This window comes from Musa acuminata, chromosome BXJ1-6 (genome assembly GCF_036884655.1).
Source record: "Musa acuminata AAA Group cultivar baxijiao chromosome BXJ1-6, Cavendish_Baxijiao_AAA, whole genome shotgun sequence".
Lineage (NCBI taxonomy): Eukaryota > Viridiplantae > Streptophyta > Magnoliopsida > Zingiberales > Musaceae > Musa > Musa acuminata.
Genome location: NC_088332.1, coordinates 42,520,149 through 42,542,387, shown reverse-complemented (window position 1 = coordinate 42,542,387; position 22,239 = coordinate 42,520,149). Strand labels below are relative to the sequence as shown.

The window sequence follows — 22,239 nt, the reverse complement described above, 5'->3', positions numbered from 1 at the left end:
AATTTTTGGCATAAACCCTAATCATCCATGCAATAACTTGGCAACACCTGCAATATGCTAACGGAGGCCCAAAATCTTACAGTTGGGTAACAATTCCCACAGCACACGTGCAATGGCTGCGATGAATCCCATTTTCACAATTTATCTTTTACAAAAGAAAAAAATAAAATAAAAATTATAGAAAGATAACGAGAGAGATCGTTTACAGAATCAAACCATTCGGTATAAGGAAAAACCAAGTTTCCTGAAACAATTTCAATTTGCCATAAGGTAGGTATTCTTCACAGGATCATACCGTGTCCTCCATGTATTCCCAACAAAATCAGATTGCCAGGTGACAACTAATCAGTTTCCTGGAACTGCAATAAAATAGTATCATAAAAATAGTAGTGTGCTTACAGACAGACATTACGGCACCCGAATAAATCTAGACTAAGTTCAACCTTGTACAATATCCATTTGAACGTCCAAAACATCACATCATCTTCTCAACTTCCGAGGCTACAGTTTGATATCATATTGACATAACAGATCCGACTGAGTACAATCATACACCAATAACTAGTTTAATGTCTATTTCATATAACAGATCATACCGAATACAATTATACCGAGACCCGACGGGTAGAAATGTAACAACATATGCTACAACAACAATAGGTCAAATGGGAGGCCATGGCAGGTCACGAAAAGCATATAAAAGTGGGACACAAATTAAACACAAAGAAGCAGCACAGGAGGCAAGGGTAAGGGTGCCAGATTTTACTGCCCAAAGCTAGGAAAAAATGAACAAATCACAAATAGTACTTGAAAATGAATGATATTTACTTGGCATGATGAAGGGCAATAGATCTCTTTCTTTTACGTCCCCAGGAGGATGGCATCTGGTTTAACTTTCTCTTGCTACCCAGATATCCTTGGCATTTGGAAGCTCCACATTGGCATTTAACCATTGGTCCAAAGTGCACAAATCTACATAAACAAGCACAAAACATCTATCTCAGAATTACTATTCTGCATAGTCCATAAAAAAATGGCTAACAAACAACACTTACAATACGTGCTGATAACCACTCAGAAACATTTGTCAATTCACTTTTTTAAAACTGAAGGGACAAAGGTGTGCTGATAACCACTCAAGAACTTCAATTGCAGCAATAGATGCAGTTAAGTTGGTTTAAACATGCAAAGTGCGACACTAGGAATGGAACTTGACAAAGAGGTTATTGGTGGAAATGTGTAATTACACAAACAAGCAAAATACAACTGGGGAACTGAAAAACAATTTTTTACCTTCATTGAATTCAATAGCCTGAAATAGAAGAAACTAATTGACAATATTATACAGCATAACAGAGGGTGAACTGAGTGCATGAGACTCTCACTCATGCAATATCTGAGGGTCAACGTGTTCAACCATACCCTACCAAAATAGAGAATGTTTCCATTGTGAGTCCCTGAACACCCAAGTTACAAAAGAGAAATTTTATTGTTATACCAAGGCTTGCCCTCTATATTGTACAATATAATATAAAAAAGAAAAGGAAAGAAACAATCAAGTTAGCATAGCAATTACCTTGCAATAGTAATTTAGGCGGGCCAACATGCCCAAGCTTTTATGGTGAGTCATTAGAGTGGCCAGGTTAGACAATTGATTCATGAAGGCAGGACAGGTCCGTATCTATTCAACTAGTGCTCCCAGGAGCCCGATGAAAAGCCTCCAATGCTCAAATTTTCCTACTTTGTCCACTCACACCTGTGAATTGAATGCAACAGGGCAGCAAAAGTAACCTGACTAGTGAGCAGCAGAGTTACAGTCACTTTCACTTCACAAACATGTATAGTCTTATATTTATTCCTTTATACATTATTCTCATTATCATTGTCAACTCCATTGTTTGCTGGATCTGCAGGTGGCAACCCAAAGCTTACAACTAGGCAGCCACTCAGCTGCCTAAATACTGCCTCATATCATTTAAATACTCCGGCTTTGCCCAAGAAACATATCAATATACATCAATACCAGAAGAAAACTGATGACTGAAATTAATAAGTTAATATTAGATAAGTTGCAAAAGAGGTTAACTCTTCAACAATCAAAAAAAGCTCTCACATAACCAAATATGCTACGATATGCCTTCATCTGATACTTCAAGACATTCATAGAAGTGTAAACTACAATACAAGGACAAATTCAAGTTGGTCAAGAACCAAAAGTGTGAATCTAGTTCAGACCAAAATGTCTACTGAGAATACCAGTTCTTCAAATTGTATGCATACTGATTATCACAATTTTTTTGCTATATCATAAATGTGTGGATGTGTGCACGTGTGCACGTGTATCACAAAACCGGACAATGACCTAAGGTTGCCAGATCTGCATATTAGTTGTGGTCTCTGTCAGATTGATTGAAGGCAAGGTTAACATCTGGAGAAGAAAAGGGGGCTTAGGTATGGAAATTCAGTGGCACTGCTAAGCTATGGCACTAAGTTGGTGATTGTAACTTGAAAAACAAAAACTTACTACATACATAATCATCAATACACACCATTTTAGACAACATTGATCTCCACTGTCATGTAACATGAATAAAAGCAAAGGTTTCTTCCCTAACTAAAATTCTTGGTTACTCAGCTTCTCTGCACCTTCATCTTTTCTCTCTACTATTGCCTTACGTTCTTTCTACACTATAACTGTACCTTGAATTTACTTCATAAAATGTTTTCATTTATCACATACCTGTAATCATACGTTAAAGGCTCCCCAATGTCTATTGAACGTAAAGCAAAAACACCAACACGTGTCTCCCCATCGACTTGCCTGTACCAAAAGGTAAGTAACATGCTTCAAGATAAATGTCATTTACACAAGTAAAATTCTGTATAGAGGGCAGTTAGTAGTGACTGGTAAGGCGAAAGAAGTGGTTGGTGAGGAGAAATTCAGGAGATCTACCACTTCTCTAGTTTACAATTTGGATCACAATTGTGGTTTAGAAATCGAGAAGCATTCCCTTTGAAAGTTGCATCAATTGTGAAGTCTTTATGTATTTCACACATGTAGAAGTTCTGATCGCCTCGATGTTTCATATCCCACAGCCTTTGTTCACACAAAGCATCATCAATAACTGAATCAAGATACAACACGAAAAGTACCAAAAATTAATGAAGCAATGAGGCATTGATGAAAGCCATAACAGAAGCAAACAATATATCAATGCATTGCAGATCACTCTTAGTAAAATAAACTTATGGGCCACATATGATAATGTACATATCATCTTGATAGTGTTTTTGTAGCATGCATGGAAACAAATCAATAGAAATGACAAACAGAAGTATAATGTATTTCTCAAAACCATGACTACCAAAGCTTAGTGAAGCTACTTATACACATCGTCTTAATAACAATTTTATTTAACAGCTGGAAAAATTATCATTATCTTATGAGTCACTCTTGATTTATCGAACAGCTAAATAAGTATCTTCTCACTAGTGCCTTTCCCAGCATTACAGAAGGAATTTTGGCACTCACCTAGGTGCTTTGGTGAAGGTAAGCACCGACCGCCTCCAAATGAACCTAGATGGGGCGATTGGGTTAGATGATGCTTAGGTAGACACCTGAGGCCAAGCGGCCCAAGCACTAGCTGGGTCCATCCCGCTCAGATTGAGCCCAAATCAAGCGAATTGGTTCAGTTGAGCCTGATCAGAGTTAATCAATTTGGCCACCCAACTTGTCCCCTGCCTCTTATATCTGGCCTCCTCTCTTTTCTCCTCTCTGTCTTTTATTCCCCTTTTTTTTCTTTATGTCAATTGGAAAGAGTCCAAACCAAGGTTCATAATAGCGTACCATACCAACGTTTCGGCGTTCGCTCGGTACGGTATGGAACGGTATAACGAGCGATATACCGCTCGGTATATTATATATATATATATATATATATATATATATATATATATATATATATATATAAAATCCGAAATAGGCGCCTCGACGACGTCGCATCGCCTTTTTCTAAAATATTTATATATAAATATAAATATATTTTATTTTATTTTATTATTATTTTTCGTTCCGCCCGATAGCTGGCGGTCCACGTACCGGTATGCCATCGGACCGGTACGTACCGCCCATACCGGACGGTATCATTCGGTATTGCCTATCTTGGTCCAAACCAAAATAGATAGAAATAAGTGAAAATCAACGAGGATCAATCAAGATCACTTGATTTTTTTTTTTTTGAAAATCAGCTGACTGAAAAGGTTTCTGACAGCTCTCTCTAGACACAGTAACATACATTCTAGTTGCACTTTGTACCTGTCTTGATGCTACCATTTATGAGTAAGTCATACAAAACTAAAATAGCACTTGATCAGATTGCACACAAAAAGTGTCCAATAATACCAACCTGGTAGCATGTAATTTTAGAAAAGGCCTACATGTAATAGTTTGGGGAAAAGAAGCATCCACCAATCCTATTGCAATCTGTTCGGTTGATGAATTTTGTCCATCAGATTCAGACTAAGTGAGAATATGAAAGTCATATAACACAAAAATACATGTTGAAAAGTGTAAGCCAGATTTTTGATGTGGTTCTCAAAAGAAACTTACAATTTGTGCACACATTATATACCAATAAAGTTATCTTCCATATATAATATTGCAATAAAGTTGACAAATAGATACCCATTTGTGCATTAAAAATTAAAAGCAAGAGAAGAAAACGCTATGTACCTTCTCCAATATATTCTATCACAAAGTCTCCCTTTTCCATAACTTCTAAAGCCACAACTCCCCATCCACAATATTCAGTCTGAAAAAAATCAAATAATTAATTACACAAAGTAAATCAAATAGAATTAAATGACAAGCAATTCCATGCAGTAGATTCCCTGCATGATACTCTGTTTCAATTACAAACTATGAAAGCTCCTTGTAGAGTTCTATCCTAAAACTGATCTGCAGGCCAGTTCTTTGGGAATCATAAGCACAATACTTTAATGTGTAATGCATGAGTCTCTGTACAAAAGTAGTGTTTGATTGCAAACCCAATCTGCTCAACAGACTATAGCTCTAATGAACCATCTCATCTGCTGGTCCAGTGTAGCCAGCCATGAGAGCAACTTCAAACAGACCTCTTTCCAATTCTACACATTAGGGAGCAGCTTGGCGAATTCAGAAAGACTTAGGAGTCAATCAAGAGTCAATCAAAGTTTAAACAAGAAAGAGCCATCAGCCTAAGTCCTGTTGGCATCCAACCACACTCATACAGATGAATGGTATGGACAACATACATCAGACAATTCAGTCTTCTTCTAAAAGAATCTTTACTAATTTAAAGCAATTTTCTGAATAACAAATAGAGATTTCCATACTAGATCAAAATCCGAATTAAATTAGAAGATTTTGGACACTGATAACCCTATAAACGGACATTCTTCTAAAAGAATCTTTACTAATTTAAAGGAATTTTTCTGAAAAATAAATCGAGATTTCCATACCAGATCAAAATCTGAATCAAATTATGAGATTTTCGACACTGATAACCTTATAATGGACATTCTTCTGAGCCTTTAAGATTCATGATTGGTTTGTTATCAATCTTTCATTCAATAAGATTATTTAGTTCTTCTAGTTAATAGCTATTGGGAGGTTTTATCTTGAATTAAAAAAGATAATGTTAGAGGTGACACAAAAGAAAGCATCATTTTCATGGTTGAAATCTTGAGAAGCACATAAGAAGTATAGAACTTAACTGCCTGATTAAGAACCTTAGAAATGAGTGCAGAAAACCAGATCAAAAAGATACTATGGTTATTAAATGACAATGGATACTAACAAGACAACACCCAAGCTTCACAGGAATTAGCACATATTGTGCAAAGATTTACCTTAACAACTTTAATCTTTTTCTCTTTGCGGAAGGGTCTGTTTCTGCACATATCAGAACAACGACAAGCCTTGGAACAGCTCACTGAAAGGCCCCTGTTGTTTACGGCATTCACATGGATTATTGTATAAGACTTTTAAAAATCTAAAATAGAATTGCAATCATAAACATAAAAGAACCATGCAGGAAAACCTTTACTTCATTTTGCCAAACATCCAAGACAAAATAATAATGAACATACTGTGTATCTTGCAACATAATGTTGAACAATAAATATTGTGTATCTCGTAACATAATGTTGAACAATAAAACTTGAAGTGTTGGACCCCACAATTGAAGAAAACCACCAAATGTTATTGTCAAGCATCATTTAACTACTGATAACAAAAACAGGATAGAATCTTTCATAGATGATGCATTTATGCATCTAAAACAGGACACTTCACGAAAATGTTTGTAACTATAGTGATGATAAAACCACCCTAGATAAAAGTAATTTCTTTAACTAAATTAGCGATATGTAAGATTCCTGTGCATGGCCATACTGGCACAAGCAAATGTCCATTACACAAATAATTATCACATACTGATGCATTTAAAATCATATTTAGTGGATACAAATTATTTCAGTAAGACCCTTTTAGGGTTCTTATATAATCAAAATAGTACAGTGGTACACTCAGATGATGCTGAACTAAGTTCCACTCTAGTCCTATTGCTCACACACCCACATCTCTAGAATTTGGGATAATTTCCTTCGAACTGAGATTGACAAGAGCCCCTCTCATAGGTATAAACACTACTGACCACCAATATCTTTACAGCACTCTGTCATCACTAGTCTCCCTTTTTCTTTATCACAACAACTCTGATCATCATCAGTCTCAGCGGGTATAAACTTCTCTCTACATCATGATTTCTCTTGGAAAGTTCAATACATATGATGACCCATCATACCTTAATCAGGTTCTCATGGTGAATGACCTTGCCTAACACAAGCAGCAGCATACCGTGTCGCTTATTTCATCACTTGTATTTCCTCTTTTAGAACCTTCACCACCCAAAAACCCTCTCATCCTAGTAGTATTTATAATACACTAATTTTATAATTCTATTATCATATGCTTATATACCATTGTGAATTTCAAGGGTGGTAAACCTTTGAATTGATGAAGGGTTAGCATTTAAATCCACTAAGATAAAGGCAATGAGACAATATAAGTTATATTCAATAATAGCTTTATTAGAAGAATTTAAAAGAAATTTTTTACTTAAATGGAATAATTTTTATGAATATTGTATGAACAGTGACCAAGTATCATCCTATGAGAAATATACCCTTGGGTAGCAAACCCATGACTCAACATGTGGGATATGTGGGGTGAGGTTCAAGTCCACTAAGGATATAGAGTTAATGTAAACTATATTATTTTAGGCCAATGTGGAATTTCAATTTACAAGTATACATTCAGGCCAACGTGGACTCTCGATTTACAAGTATACCTTCTAAGTTTACAATTGACAATAAATAAATCAAACATCATCTTAGTTATCATTTGCAAACTTTGAACGATGAACAATTGGGAGTTTCAATAGAAAACAAGAAAATGCTAACTGAAGAGGGAAAACAACGGCAACCTGAATAACATCATGCACATAGAATTTAACTAACTGGAAAAACAGAAATTTAATTCAGAAAAATAAGCTGATTCAACAATTATCAACAGTTATTTCAGAACAATCAAATGAATATGGACATAGACAAGTGAATCATAGAGAAATCAATACCTGCATTCACAATTCTCCTTACATGTGGAATTGCTGTCGCAGTTACTGCATCCGACACCAGTCTCAGCACCATCACGCTTCTTCTTAATTAAGTAAACATCTATTCTTGTTAAGGATACACAGCAGAAATAATTAAAAAGTTCCATGCTTAATGGCATACTATGTAACCAAAAGAAAAGGCAGAAAATTCCTTAAACATTTTCTGGTACAAAATATGTTACGTTCAGCATGAATATGAATTCCCAAGTAATATTCAGAATTTTGCAAAGGATACTACGTCGGATATGTACATATGGAGCTGGCTCAGTCTTGTTCTCCACAACATCTTTCAAGATGGTTCCCATCTTAAACTCTTCATCAACATATGGAAGAGGCAAGCGGACAAATGCTTCCTGTAAATTAGCAGTTGTATGAATTATTGGCAAAATAATATTTCTAAATAACAAAAATTCCTCCTTGTAATCCAAAAAATGGAGGATATGTTCGGAGACCTTTGTTTAGCAATTTCCCTTTTTTTGAAAATTCTAGATTGTATGTAATAGATATTTTTCAAGATTTTGATTGTATACAAAGTTATGAGAAAATTACTAGGGGCTGATGAAAAAACCCAAGAGTTGGAGAAATATGCTTATGGTAAATCAACTTCCCTATTGAAGATCATAAAAAATTGGGGAAAAAACCACTCAATGTACAAACCAATTTCTTGTACTTTAGAATAAATGCAAACTTATAAATATCATGATTTTATTTAATATAATGGATACAACATAAAGACCCCACTTGATTGTCTATTAAGTTTAACATGACCAATAACATGGAACAAGAAGAGTAAGAGTGCAAGGAATCCAGTAAGGTAATTACTTACCTCAACATCACTAGTAAGATCTGCATGCTGTTATCCACTCAGAAGAATCAGTCCTGTCAGCCAACCTGATCAATATATATTAAGAATAAAAAAACACTATCCTAAACCAAGAGAAAGAAAGAGAACAAGAAGATGACAATCACATAGAAGCAACTACATGTTTGTAAATTTTGGTTAATCATTATTATGATAAATCGGTCAGATATGTTCACAGTGAGAATATAGTAGTAATTCAGTCTCAAATCAAGCAAAAAGAAAGCCATTGTAAGGCCATCATCTGCCATAGAACAGAGAGTACTGAACTATATAATAAACCTATGAATCCTTTTTAGAAGGCACAAGATGTAAGAAGTAATCAACATAGACAAATCAACATGCAAAATAAATCATCCTGAAAATAAACATTGAAAATCAATTGACTAAGAGGCTTCTCTTTTGAGCACAAGGAGCAACTTTACATTGTTTAAACCAAGTATTAGAAAACCAGGCATACCAATCAACAAGGGCCAGAATTAATCAGTTGGATCACGAACTGGTATGCAAACCATGGTTGTACATTTCATTCAAATCAATACATACCATGTGGTATGCATCGGTCAAATAGCCTATCAGCTTACTATCCAACATAGTTATCTTACTGAGTATACCATCTGATTTTAATTGATAAAACCAAGCAATGAGCCTGTCAAAGAACTGACAATTATAATAGCTACTTTTTTTTCTTTTTACTTCTTTCTCTCCTCTTGCACACTATTTTTCTCTCAAGCACTCTCCCCTCCCTTCTTCTTCCTCCTAGCCACATCACTAATGACTCCATCAACCTCATTGTCATCTCCTCTTGCTAGTGTGCAACCTAGTGTTTTTAAAAGTACTAGGCGCCAAGATCCCAAAATGCTGCAGTTAACCCGCCCACCCAAGTGAAGCAAGATGCTCCCAAATATTAAATTTTAAAAAGCATATGTATTGTTATGTTCTTAGCAATGTTGTTTCAGTTATGTTCTAAGCAGTGTTTTCATATCAATTTGATGTTCCTACCTACGTAAACTTAATATGTCTAAGCTCCAATTCCTAATAGTGCACCACCTCAAGCTGGTACAACACGTTAATCGATGAAAGATTATTACCTATAAAATGAGAGAGAGGACTGAGGAGATAGAGAAGTAACTGACGAAAAGGCTGTGGAGAAAGGTGGAAACCGACGACGACGAACGAAGTTGCAGACGACAACAGATGAAGCGAACCAAGCTACAACAGGGAACAGGAAATAGGGTTTCGCTTCGCTGATTTCTTTTTGGGGGGTGGGATGTTACGATAAGTGCAATTAATTAGTTCGTTTGAACCAACTTACTCGCCCAATCTCGAACCCAAGCTCGAAGTCGACTCAATTTGGCTCAAGCACACACCCGAGGTGCTCAATGCCTGGGCTTAGGCATGCGCTCAAGCGATACTTCATTGAAACGCCTCACCCGAGCGCCTTTTGAAAACACTAGCATAACCTAATCATTTTTGGATCACAGAATTGGATCCTAAAGCCTTCATGAATCACAAAAAAAGGATTTAATTTTATAATCAACAAAAGTTTCACTTTGCCAACCATCCAATTGGACTCAAAAGAAATCCAACAAAAAATGACTGAAATGTCTTAAATTTCAAATATAATAAATATTTCAAAAGAGATATTTTTCTGATTAAATACATGATAAAAAATACTGAACTTACTAGTGTGAAAGAAATTTCTACAACAGAATAAATTTGCATGTAATGTTAACCATTCAGTATGTTTTTCCAGAACAAAGCATACTTCACAGGTATGAAATTCAGAAAAAAAAAAAAAAGATACAATTGAATTTGGACATCCAATAACTAATGAAACAAAAAAGGAGAAATTAAAAATAATTAGAACTATTGAGATAATTGCATCTGTTCTGGTGAGAAAAGAAGAGATTGACCTTCTTTTCAAGACACCAATCAGAAGAATGTCTCCAGCAAATGGCTCTCCCCGGTCGATTTTTGAAGTAAATGACATTTGCTGGCCATGGTGCACACTTGGTATGTGCTGCCATTGTGCATCTTACACAACGCCAATATGCTTTCTGCTTGCAAACAAAACAGCCCTGTGTGGAAAGGAGAAGATGAATCTAGTACTTAAATCTAACTCTTACTTTTCACTCCCTAGAAACTTGATATAAAGATAAGAAAATTATTAAATATAAACAAAGGGATGATATTAATAAAGTCCAAACCATTGCTTATAACCAATTATTATTTTAAACATATACTTAAACATAATTGCAACAAGAATATGTATACCATCCATCAACAGCAGCTATTGTATATTTCAGTTCATAGCTTTCAGCACACATATACTGACAATATGGCAACTTTGAGAAACTCTACACCAAACTGTTTTAGGATTTTCTAAAACTTATGAATAAGTCATTGCAGGTTAACAATTGGTTATAACTAAAAGCATGGTTTTCAGTGCAAGGAAGGACTTATGCTTAAAAATGCTTCAAGAAAATCATATTTCTGACTCCACTAAGCAAGCATATATATAAAAACATTAGTTAACAAACAGAGAATTTTCTTTGAAGTAAGAAAACCAGTAATATCCCATCCCACGAGCATCAATGGCAGAAGAAAATTGAGATAAAGCTCAAGATATTTAATTAAATAGGTCAAAAGAGTTAAATATCTACAACCTACCATCCATTTTGGTTTTACTGATGATAGACCCAAATGATGCTTCCATTGTGCAAGATATTTCTTAACAATATTATTACCATTGATGCCTGTTTAATTGGAACTAATTACAAAGTCAAGATAGGACATTGAAAACTAAAAGTTTTCCAACCAAGTCCAAAATGAATAAGAGTGCAACTGCACAAGACCAAGAGAAGAAACAAGTGTAAGTAAAAATAGAAGAACAAAAATTTTCTAAAAACAAAGTTTCAGACTTACTGGATCTATTATTCTGTGGGAGGTTAGACTGGAAGAAATATTGTTCATACAGCATAAGTGGAATAATTGAAGTGAAGAAAAAAGCATTAAGAAAAAAGGTTTCGGACAACTATAAGCTAACCATGCTTGACAGATCAGAACACAAATTAGTTAGAGAACAACATATACAAGAAGTCAATATTGCTGATAAGAAAATATTAAGATGCTAGATGGAATTACTAAAAATATAAAATAAGAAACATCTACATATGTAAACAATTAGAAACAGTATTGGTTGAAGATAAAATGAGAAAAAGGACTTTAGGTGATATAGATATGTCTAAATAAGGCCTAGAGATATACTATTTAACAAAATACATCAATTGGAGTTAGTGGTGTGACAAGAAATAGACAAAGACTTAAAAGTTTAGAAATAATAAAAATAATTTGAATGATCTTAGATTACGTAGTGATATTTCTACTTTGCTCTCATCAAAAATCAGTAACAAGAAAAGGAACCATGTTGCTAACCAGATATGGTTTGAACCTTACAGCTTACCATAGACAAAACATAGCTTGCATCTAATGAGTAGTCAAGGGAAGGACACACTACAAAAATATAGGCAAAGACCAAAATACATAATTGTTGAGAAAACTAATTTCTTATAATCAAAGACTAATATCTCATGCATTGTTCAAATATCAAACAGAACATTCACAAGGCACATACTAATGTGCACACCACAAGTCATGACAAGCATCTGCTGGCATGAATGAATGCCATTTTTTTATTTATGCACAGTCCATTTCTTTAATTTGTGTTAAACCCATTATGATAAAAGATACATGAACTTGTCTTATAGCAGCCTCTTTGGTCCAAGGGATAACAGATGTGAAAGCATATAACTAAGCTGATATCAATAAATCAATAATGAACAGAACAGCAAAGGTTATCTAGCTCTCAAATGATGGAACAATCTGAGGCAGTTAGATGAACAATAAGCTATCAGAGCATGGAAGAAAAAGAAAGAGTAAGATGAAAAGTCTACTAACCAAATAGAAACCATGAAACTGCATTTGCACACAAAGCATACTTAGGCTATCAAATTACACAAGTAAATGAAGAGAATTACATGGTATTATCCTGTCAAGTTAAGAAATTTTACATGTTGAGGGCACTTGAAAGGTTTTGAAGTGGTGGGTCCAATCAGCTTGTTGGCACATGTCAAATGGTAAGCTTCTTGACAACCAAGAACTGAGCATCGCAATTCTTCTCCAGGGTAGATACACCTATTGCACATGTGGCAATCAACCTAAAAGGGGTTTCTATGATATAAGAAGATTGCACTTTTATTTTAATCAAGACATAATTATTCTCAAAAATCCAAAGCAAGATAAATGCAAAAAGTATAGTTGCAAACATGCCATAAAAGCCTTTGTCAGATAAGCTGATGTTGCTTTAGAATTTCGCATGTCATGAATCACATGTGATCAGTAGGAAAAAGAATTAAACTCATCTAGATATTTGACATTTCTCATATTTTACATTTCATCTATGCAATGTCAAGGACATAACTCAGGTGTATTAATTGTTCAAATGCTACATTGCAGACGGAAGCTGCAATTAACGCCTCTCCCCTGATTGAGGTTTAACACATTCAAATATTGTGGATAGCAAAGATGTTTAGGAGCCTAGACATAAAGGCACAGGCAAGATGAGGCCTCAGTGAAGCACCATTCTCTTCAAAACCATGCATGAAATTAATCTAAAAGATGAACACAAAATCAAGAACATACATTATTTATTACACAAAAAGAAGCAGGGATTGGAGCTCCAAACTTCATACAAGTGGAAGAAAAAAACTAGAAAATGTAAGAAGGTGGTCATAAAGCTAAACCTCCATTGAGAAGAAGCCTAAGAATGGTTTCAAGAAGCCAAAGATCACCTACATTTTATATAACCTTTTCACAAGAAGCCAAATAAACCATTTTTCTTGAATTTGATCAATTATTAAATCAAGTTTTATTTCAGTTGATCCAACATTTCATTGTAAGATACATGAGCATTACTAACAATACATAAATGATATAAACAAAAATCGAAACAAGAAGCCTATACAGACTTTTTCAAGTTCGTAGATTTCTATATAAAAAGTTCATTTCTTGAAACACAATTTTCCTATAATTTTTCAAGAATACCCTGTTCTGATTGAAACTCGTTCTTCACAGCCAACCCACGAAGCTAAATCTCAATGAATGCCAGTGGAAACCAAAATTAGCTACAATGTGACTAGGTACTCAAATTCCGTATAAAGAATAAAGAATCCCATATAAATAACCTAAAAAGTAGAAATCACCATTCTTGGAGCATTAGTGAGGAAAGGAAAGAAGCACTCCCCGTCGGGAACCCCGGCGGCCATCTTCTTCTCCCGCCAAGCGCTCACGTGATCGGCCAGCGAGGCCTTTCCATCGGCTGCCTTCTTCCCTGTCTTGCGCTCCTGCTTGAACGGGCGGCTACACTTGCGGTCGAGGCCGGCATCCCCTGCATCTAGGATCTCGTGACGGGGGGAGGAAGAGGTGGAGGAGGAGGAGGAAGGGTCGCCGCGGTGCCGGGGGTGCGCCGTGGGGAGGGGAAGCAGGAGGTTGCCGAGATCCGGCATGGCAAGCACCCCGAGGAATCTAGGATTTGGGATCGACGAAGGGGGACGAATAGAGGCAAGGGAACGAAGGGGTTTGAACCTTGGGGTTCATTCCCCGCCGGGTTTCTTTTATTATCGTCTTCGTCTTCTCTTTGTTAGAGAGAGAGAGAGAGAGGGGTGTGAAAAGAACGAGGGGCGAGAGGGGGAAAAAAAGGTGGGCTCCGTGGGCGGGAAATAATAGGGAGAGCGAGCATTTAAGAGGAAGAAAAAGAGGCGCTGCACGGGCGGAAGAGATCGGGATTTGGAACCGAGCAATCAACCTCTTCCTACTCGCCGGTGCTGCGCCGGTCTCGCCATGTGGGACCCGACCTGGGGACCTCCTTGTCACTTCCAATCGGACGCTTTCGTCGATGACGGTGGTGCGCGGAGACCGTCCTCCCGTTTGTGAAAGCGACATGTGGGACCCCCATCGGCACCATGAATTTACGAGAGACAAAGACGGGTCAATGCATAGGCGCCGTTAGAATTGTAGGAACGGGAAAACCGACCCTCCTGTCCCCCGCCCCGAGGCGTACGAAACAGGACACCGTGGCACCTTCCCCACCCTTCTACCCGCATTTTGATTGAAAAAATGTGGGACCCTCCTAAGACCGAGGCCACTTCGACAGGCTGAACTTTTGAGCAAAGCAACCCAAACTATATATTAGGTATCAAAATCATCGAAGAAGACTGTTAGTTTGTTTCAGAAATTTAGAATCCATGGTCCAAGTTGGCATCAACCATAACCAAGAAAACTTACTTTTAAGTAAGGACAGTAAATCTACTAATTCAAAATCGACACTCTTTTTTGTTGCTAAAGATATCCTTCCTCTGCTCTGGTAGGTAGCTTTGGTTAACTAATGTGGAACAACCTAAATTCAAGTAAAACAATTACTACAAGACTATCAAAGTTTTAAAGAAATATCCAAAGATTCATATCATCACAGGCCAAGACACATAAACCAAAATTATGAGAGGCTATGACAATACACAGCTAACATATGCAAATGAAAACTATAAATGGAAAATCAATCAGATCTATTTCTATATTTTAAAAAAAGAAATAATTTTCATTACTCAAAAAAGGAGAGAGGGAGAAAGAAGAACTTACCTCGTGTTCCATACAACCAGTGGTTTTCCCAAGTAAGCTAGCTGATGAACTATAAGATTAGAGGATCTGTAAACGAAGTTGAAGTTGATGGCCCTCAAAAACGAAGGGGTGGGAGAGGCATCGTTGATGTAATTGACGAGGCATTCAGAGTTGGACCGCACAAGTTAGTTCAATGGTGCTCCAGGACATGCGGGAGACCTTCCAAAAGCGCCAAAGCTTCAGCCATGGAGGGATTCTTGGCAGATGAAGGGGAAAACCAACCACCAGTGTAGAGTTGGAAGCAGATTTGAAGAGATAGCCGGAACCTGCAAAGTTGTCAGTATGTGAGTAATTGCCCATGAGTGTGAGGACAACCACATCTCTTGTCCCCTCGTAATGCAAAGAGCATGGATAAGTATATTTCAAAAAAGCAAGTGCTTTGGGGACTAGTGTGGATGGCTTGGAATGGTGGTTGTGAAATCTGGCCTTGTTTCTGTTAATCCATAAGGTTCATAGTAAGCTATAAAGCTATTAAGTAGTTTGGACGAGTGTTTGTCAAGTTCTTTGCCCTCACTAAGCCAAGACCCAAGGTACCAGAAGACATGTATTTAAAGGTATAGCCAATGCTTTGCAGGAGAAGGTTCCGAAAGGCACAAGTTGTGGAGCATTCAAAAAAAAAAAAAAGCTTGGCACAAGCTACTAGCAGACAGGACAACACTTGATTTGGCTATCAAGAATAGGTGAAATGATAGTTGAGGCAGGGAGTTTGTTGCAGGAGTGTTTTTCCACAAGAAAAGTTTATCGTTAGGAGTAACAGAGAGTTTCCATAACGCCTCCTAACCAGGCCAAGAGTCCAATGGTTTGGGCTCCATATCCAACAATCCTTATAGGAGACAAGTGAGGTGTAAGTGTCTAATTCTCTTACTGAGCAAAGGGTGGAATAGAGAGTAAACAATGTTAAGAGTCCCACTAGTTTTGATGTATCAAATCAGACACATTGGAAAAGTATAGCATTTCATCCATGTTAAGCAGAGTGGACCACTTAGCGAAAGGAGTGCTGTCGACCCAAGGATCGTCCCAAATTGAAGAGGAAGGACATGTGCCGATTAGCTTCCTAAAGCCCCTGATTCTATGAGAGAATTTAGATATGTTTCTCCAAGAGCAGGAGCAATTCTGTTTGGGAGAGTTGAACCAAGGATGAAGACCACCGTACTTTGAAAGGAGGATTATAACCCAAAGGGAGCTGGAGTTGTTCATAAGGGGAGAAGCCTTTTTGCAAGGATAGAATTTTCAACAAAAATAAAGTCCCACAACCCAAGGCCACCAATGGGTTATTTCCAATTTGTTGTTGAAACCTCTTTCCATGGACACCATCAACATCAAAGTTTTATTGTATTTGGTTTGGGTGTTAGATTGACTTTGATAGTGAAAGTTGCAGATGACTACTCGGCATTTCAACAATTTAAATGCCGAGTAGGAGCAAGCTCTGACATGGGAAAGAAGTTTAGATGATGATGGTATTCTTTCCATAGGAGCAAGCTTTGACATGTGCGTATTTATCAAGGAGGGAGGGGAGCGGAGATGAGAGGATTAGAGTATATTTTACCTAATGAAGTTACTTCAGAGAAAATTAATGAATTGGGTATGATAGAGTATATTTTACCTCATGAAGTTACACCAGAACAGATCTTCGATAATCCAGATGATCCTGCCGCAATATCACCAAAGTAGGCAGTAATCGCTTTCACTTTGGTTTGTACATGATTTGCTTCTATCTGCATGACAAAAGCTTGAAACAGTAAGCATGCTTCAAATACTAGGTGTGAAATCAAGAAAGATGGTTACGAGCAGTTCACAGAGCAGAAATGCCTGGGTGAGGTTCAGCGTGTGTAAGAGCAATCATTCAAAGCATGCAGGTGCTACAGGCAGAGACCAAGAAACATCAACAGATCAACATCTAGTAGCACAGATGATGTAGAAATCAACTGATTGAAATGAGACTAGGTTCAGTATTTTTGTAAAACTAGTGGTATTTAGACGAGAGCTGTTTGTCAAAATAAACAGTTGCCACGACCTTCCCCATACATGATAAACAATGAGCAATAACAACAAGCCATCATTTCTAGCTCTTCTAGCCAGCTTTATAGATCTTTCGCACCCTTAACCTTTATCAAAAGGAAATGTTGCCAGACAATTTATTTTATGATCTCCTTACCATTCATTAACATATCCTAGCACCTCTAATGTAATTTCACACACCCCAGCATCAGTACATTTGATGATCTCTTTTGGACAAGTCTACAACTTTAATCTTTTCATATTCACCTTGATTGGCAACTCACCTTTAAGATTTCACTAGTGCAATCATCTGCTATTTTATGTTTTCTTATGTCACAACATCTATCTCAACATCATTGTTATACTTACCTTTTCAAACATGTTATTTTCTAATTCGGTGGACATATTGACCAACAAATCATAATGTACTTCTACAATCAGCTTGTGAGGTTTTCATAGTGCAAAATGATGCTTCGCGATCGCATGCCCCCTCCAGACATCCCATTCTGCTAAAACCGTCTCACCTTATTGAAAGTGTCATTTGTGATCTCCCTTTCGCTGAATCTAAGATCCAAGGTCCCAAACAATTTCTTTAAAAATTTTACTGACACATTTTAGATATCTTCTCTTCATGATACTCAAGCTGCATTTCATTGCTGATCTATTTAGGTTTTCTGGGTCCATGAAGATCATGTCCGAAGTTTCTTCTTTTGTTTATATTACACCAACTCATTATTCAGTTAGTAATGCTTATGTTGTTATTCTTCTAGCTAGAACAAAAATTGTCTCAGTGATCTCATATTCTTCAAGCATGAAGGACTATTTGTTGCCCTCACTCAAGTTTCTTCCAATGAAAATTGGTCTACCAGTTACCACTAAGTCATTTAAGTCAAGGTTTCATGGAAGATTAAATAAGAAACTCCTTCAGACGAAATAAAAATTTTCATATAATATATTTGACATACTAAACACAACAAGGATAATATCCATGAGAATAAAAAAATATAAACTCGAGAAAATTTGAACTTTTACCTCAAATTTTAAGGGAGGGCTGGACAACCAAGAAAGCTCTTCCACTTGGTTAAGGTTCACATTGCGCGGCAGAAACATAATGATATTGGGAGTTATTTGTTGTGCAAGTTGAAAGATGGAATACCTAACATTATAATTTTTTTAGATTCTTCTAAAGCCAGACCAAACTTTCACTGTTTATAAACAAAGAATAACTAACTGCAAAAGCTTTCTGAATGAACTATTATAACAAGTGCATTTGATGACTCACTAACAGTTATGTATTTTACAGGTATATATATTCAGGATCTAAGTATCAATCTCAAGTTTACAACCAAAACAATGTCATAGATTTAAACAGCAGAATCTATGATATAAATAGCACATAATGGAAAAACATAGATCTTTTAGGTCAAATACTGTCAGGCATAACAGATACCTTCCAAGCACTTTTTACCCCTTGATCACCATGGATCTGATAATAAAATATATGCTGATATCTTCCTGATCAAAAACAAGGTGAATTTCCAAAATAGTTATACTAGATAAGTTGGTTTTTGTTCTATTCCAAGATTAGATAACTTAATATGTCAAAAGGGACACTTTTGCACCATTGGAGAAAGAGAAGGAAATTAAAATTGATTCATATATAAAAGAAATTACATATCTGATAGTTTGCATGGCCAACAGAAACAAATGGTACTCATGAAAATTATTTACAAATTAATTAAGAAAGTGTGCATAAGAAAAGTAGTTTGCTTCTGACATAATATTTTCAATGCATTTCTTCATGATACACCCATCAGGAATTTGTTAGTGATGGTCATTGGGTCGATAGAGAGCAGAATTACAATGATATAGATTACTTGCCCCATTCATTCTCTCACATGTACGTTGTAAACATGGATCCACAAGCATGTATGTTCTGCTTTCTAAGTTCTAGCATGCCCCATGGTAATACTAAAGCAATAGAAACACACAGCAAATCCTATAATGTTTCTGCATAGTCCAATCCATCCACATGCATGTCTGCAAAAGATGATCAGCTGGAACAATGTTTTGCAAAGTATAAGTAGTCAAATAGTCAAATATTCCTGCATGTCAAAAAAATCCTGTTGAAATTTGATAATTTTGATTCATTGAACTGTAAAGGGACCAAAAGTTTCAGAAGATACCTTATAAATAATCTGAATCACATGTAATCCTGGATGTTTTTGCTTACATGCTTGATCATCTATCAACTAAAATAATAAATCGATTTCTTATTATTTATTTTTACCATGATTTCTTATTGTTAAGATAGTAGATTGCTACTGGTGTCCTCATGAGTTAACCTTGTCTTGGACATCCACTTCTGGAAAACAGGGTTGAAATTAACTACCACTATTCTACATAAAGGTTAATATTTAGCATACATGACATGGAATTTTCAGGAAGACATATGAGAGCAAACAAACAAAGATTTCAACTAAAACCAGGGAAGAGAGACATACCCATCTCTTGGCATCAGCAAATCAAGAGTGTAGCTTCGAAAGTCTCTATATGATGGGCCTCCCCAAGGAGGCGAAAGGAAAAGAATATCACCCTAATAAATTTGAAACAGTCAGAATAGCAATAAAAGAGCATCTTTAGCAAGGTGTGTGTTTTTTGAGAAATCATTCTCCAGTTAGAATCAGAATATCAGCCTCAAATATTCATGATCATACTCTAGGATTTGTATTTCAGTTGGCACCTGCATTGATCCATAAATACAATAACAAGTGCAATTTTCCAACCACTAGGCATCAACTAAATTGATCTTTTCCCTATTGAGCTCTATCTAGGAATAGCACCAGATCAACTACGAGTAAGTACCCAGAGTTTTTTGTATTGTTTCTGAAATCTTCTTAGAACTTTCTCTACCTATCTGCACACCAAATCTGATCTAATCCAACTCGTCTAACCAGGCCATGTCCATTTGGGTACACTGAGCCATTTTCACCATTTAATTCCATTTAGGGAAATAGTTTTAGCCAAGTGACAGATCCATTACACCTTTTCAAAAGTCTATGTCCAAATCTTATTTTGTTCTCTCCTTATTCAAAATCTTATAAATATGTCAACTCAATTTCCCTTGTTTATGTAATCAATTGTTGGTCTTCTTTGAACATGTCTTACCCATGTTACATGATTTTTCAACTGCAGCTATCATAATATTAGTTTATGCGCAATCATTTCTTACTGTCTCATAAATTTTAGACGTTAATGAACTTCCAAATTTTTTTAGTTAACTTTCCTTCATTCATGCACTTAATTGTCAATCTTTCTTAACATATCTGTGCTACCACTTGTCCAAAGAGTTCAGTGATGATATTTGTTCTTATATTTAAATGCAACACTGAGGGCCAACATGTACAAGATTGGTGGTGGAACTGCTGCAGCCTAACCACAATTTTAAGTCCACATTTAATTCACAGATGTCGGTTGCATATCTGATAGATAATCATGTATCAAGATAATCATCACAAGTATAATAAATCAATGTTAAAGTGCAATGTTTGATACATAGTTCCACGTGAAGATTGAGCAATCCATCAGACAGTGATGTGTCCATGATGCCACATCTTAAATGTGAAAATCCTACATATATACAATATATGAGAAAGTGTAATTTGAAATCTGACTCTTAGAGCTAGGATCTTATTCAGACACATACTAGCCCCTCATAGATATCAACCTAACAAAATTACAAATCCAAGAAAAGATAGGAAAAGGCTCAATCTATAATGCTAAACTCTAATATTCCCCTTTTACGCGCAAGTCGAATTAGGCTTGACATGTGAAACTGAACCCAAATATATGGTGCAATCTACTTAAAGAGAAGGACATTGCACAACTATTAATTAAAACACCAGACGAAATAGAGAACCAGCTATTATATCTGATTGGGTTACCACAAATCCCAAAAACTTACACTAAACTCTTAACACTTAATAAGATGCAGAACCTTTTGTGTTCGCTTTCCAAGCACACGATAAAATCATTCAAAGCACCCGAATGAGAAACAAAAGAGAAGAATACAAGGGAAAGAACCCACCTTTAGACGTGGCGCAAGACGAAAGAAGTCTCCAGTAACAAAATCAATTCTGTCCTCCACACCATAAATCTTCGCGTTATGGACAGCAAACCCAATTTTCCGCGGATCAATGTCTACCGCAACTACGTGACAACCCCTAAAAGCACGCCACCGACCCTTATTGAAGCTTGGACCACAAAGAAAGCCACACCTTTCTTCAGCTACGAATCAAAAGACCGCACCTTGAGGCGAACTGGATGGCGTTACCGCCGACGCCAGCGAAGCCATCGAGGACGAGGGGGCAACCGCGACCGGCGAGGGAGGTGGCTCGGGCGGCGTGGGCGGCGGCGATTGCCTCGGGGGTGACAGAGTACCAGCCCTCCTCGTCCATGACGATGCCGTCGTCGAAGCGGGAGAAGAGGGAGTAGCGCTGCCGCCAGTACTTAGCGACGGAGGGGCTAAAGAAGTCGACGCCACGCTCCTCCGGCCGGGAATGGGCCGTTACGCCATGATCTCGTCGCCTCCGCCGCTGCCGCCGTCGCGTCACTCGACGCTTCCGTTTCTTGGGGCTGAACATAGCTTGACCTCCGAGCCGCGGAAGGCCACATTAGTAGAGGTATGGACGTTAATTTTGGGCTGGCAATTGGGCCCACTAATTAAATGGAAGCCCAAATCCCGTTCCTAAATGAAATGCCTCCTCAAATCATGCTCCCCTTAAATTACACTAACAGAGTAATCTTCATGTTCAAAAGAACTCTGAAATCAACTACGGAAAGAAGGAAATGTAAGCCCAGCTATTTAAATATCTTTGATTTGATTATTTTTAGATAATTAAGCACTTTAAGTAATTTTACTCTTTTTTAGAA

General features: G+C 36.8%; 2 protein-coding genes across 9 annotated transcripts; both read right to left on the bottom strand.

Moving 5' to 3' along the window:
• Positions 1–108: 108 nt before the first annotated feature.
• Positions 109–15,156, bottom strand: LOC135677103 (histone-lysine N-methyltransferase ASHR3-like). Of its 8 annotated transcripts, none has more exons than XM_065189029.1 (12): positions 13,839–15,156; positions 12,648–12,794; positions 10,491–10,655; positions 8,542–8,568; positions 7,951–8,068; positions 7,677–7,776; positions 5,890–5,983; positions 4,733–4,811; positions 2,954–3,125; positions 2,741–2,821; positions 829–972; positions 109–359 (listed from the first exon to the last, which is right to left on the bottom strand). In XM_065189029.1, the coding sequence occupies exons 1-12, from the start codon at positions 14,139–14,141 to the stop codon at positions 323–325; spliced, it is 1,467 nt and encodes a 488-aa protein (XP_065045101.1). In that variant the 5' UTR covers positions 14,142–15,156; the 3' UTR covers positions 109–322. The 8 variants fall into 8 exon arrangements, 1 of the variants encoding a protein (XP_065045101.1); XR_010514541.1 differs by lacking the exon at positions 109–359 and adding an exon at positions 1,294–1,457 and having other exon boundaries at positions 737–972; positions 1,577–2,821; positions 13,839–15,152; XR_010514538.1 differs by lacking the exon at positions 109–359 and adding an exon at positions 1,056–1,423 and having other exon boundaries at positions 737–972; positions 1,577–2,821; positions 13,839–15,152.
• Positions 12,648–21,972, bottom strand: LOC103989874 (uncharacterized). The gene is made up of 7 exons (XM_009408819.3): positions 21,616–21,972; positions 21,395–21,530; positions 19,812–19,903; positions 18,340–18,463; positions 16,913–17,024; positions 15,271–15,575; positions 12,648–12,771 (listed from the first exon to the last, which is right to left on the bottom strand). The coding sequence occupies exons 1-5, from the start codon at positions 21,948–21,950 to the stop codon at positions 16,914–16,916; spliced, it is 798 nt and encodes a 265-aa protein (XP_009407094.2). The 5' UTR covers positions 21,951–21,972; the 3' UTR covers positions 12,648–12,771; positions 15,271–15,575; position 16,913.
• Positions 21,973–22,239: the final 267 nt, after the last annotated feature.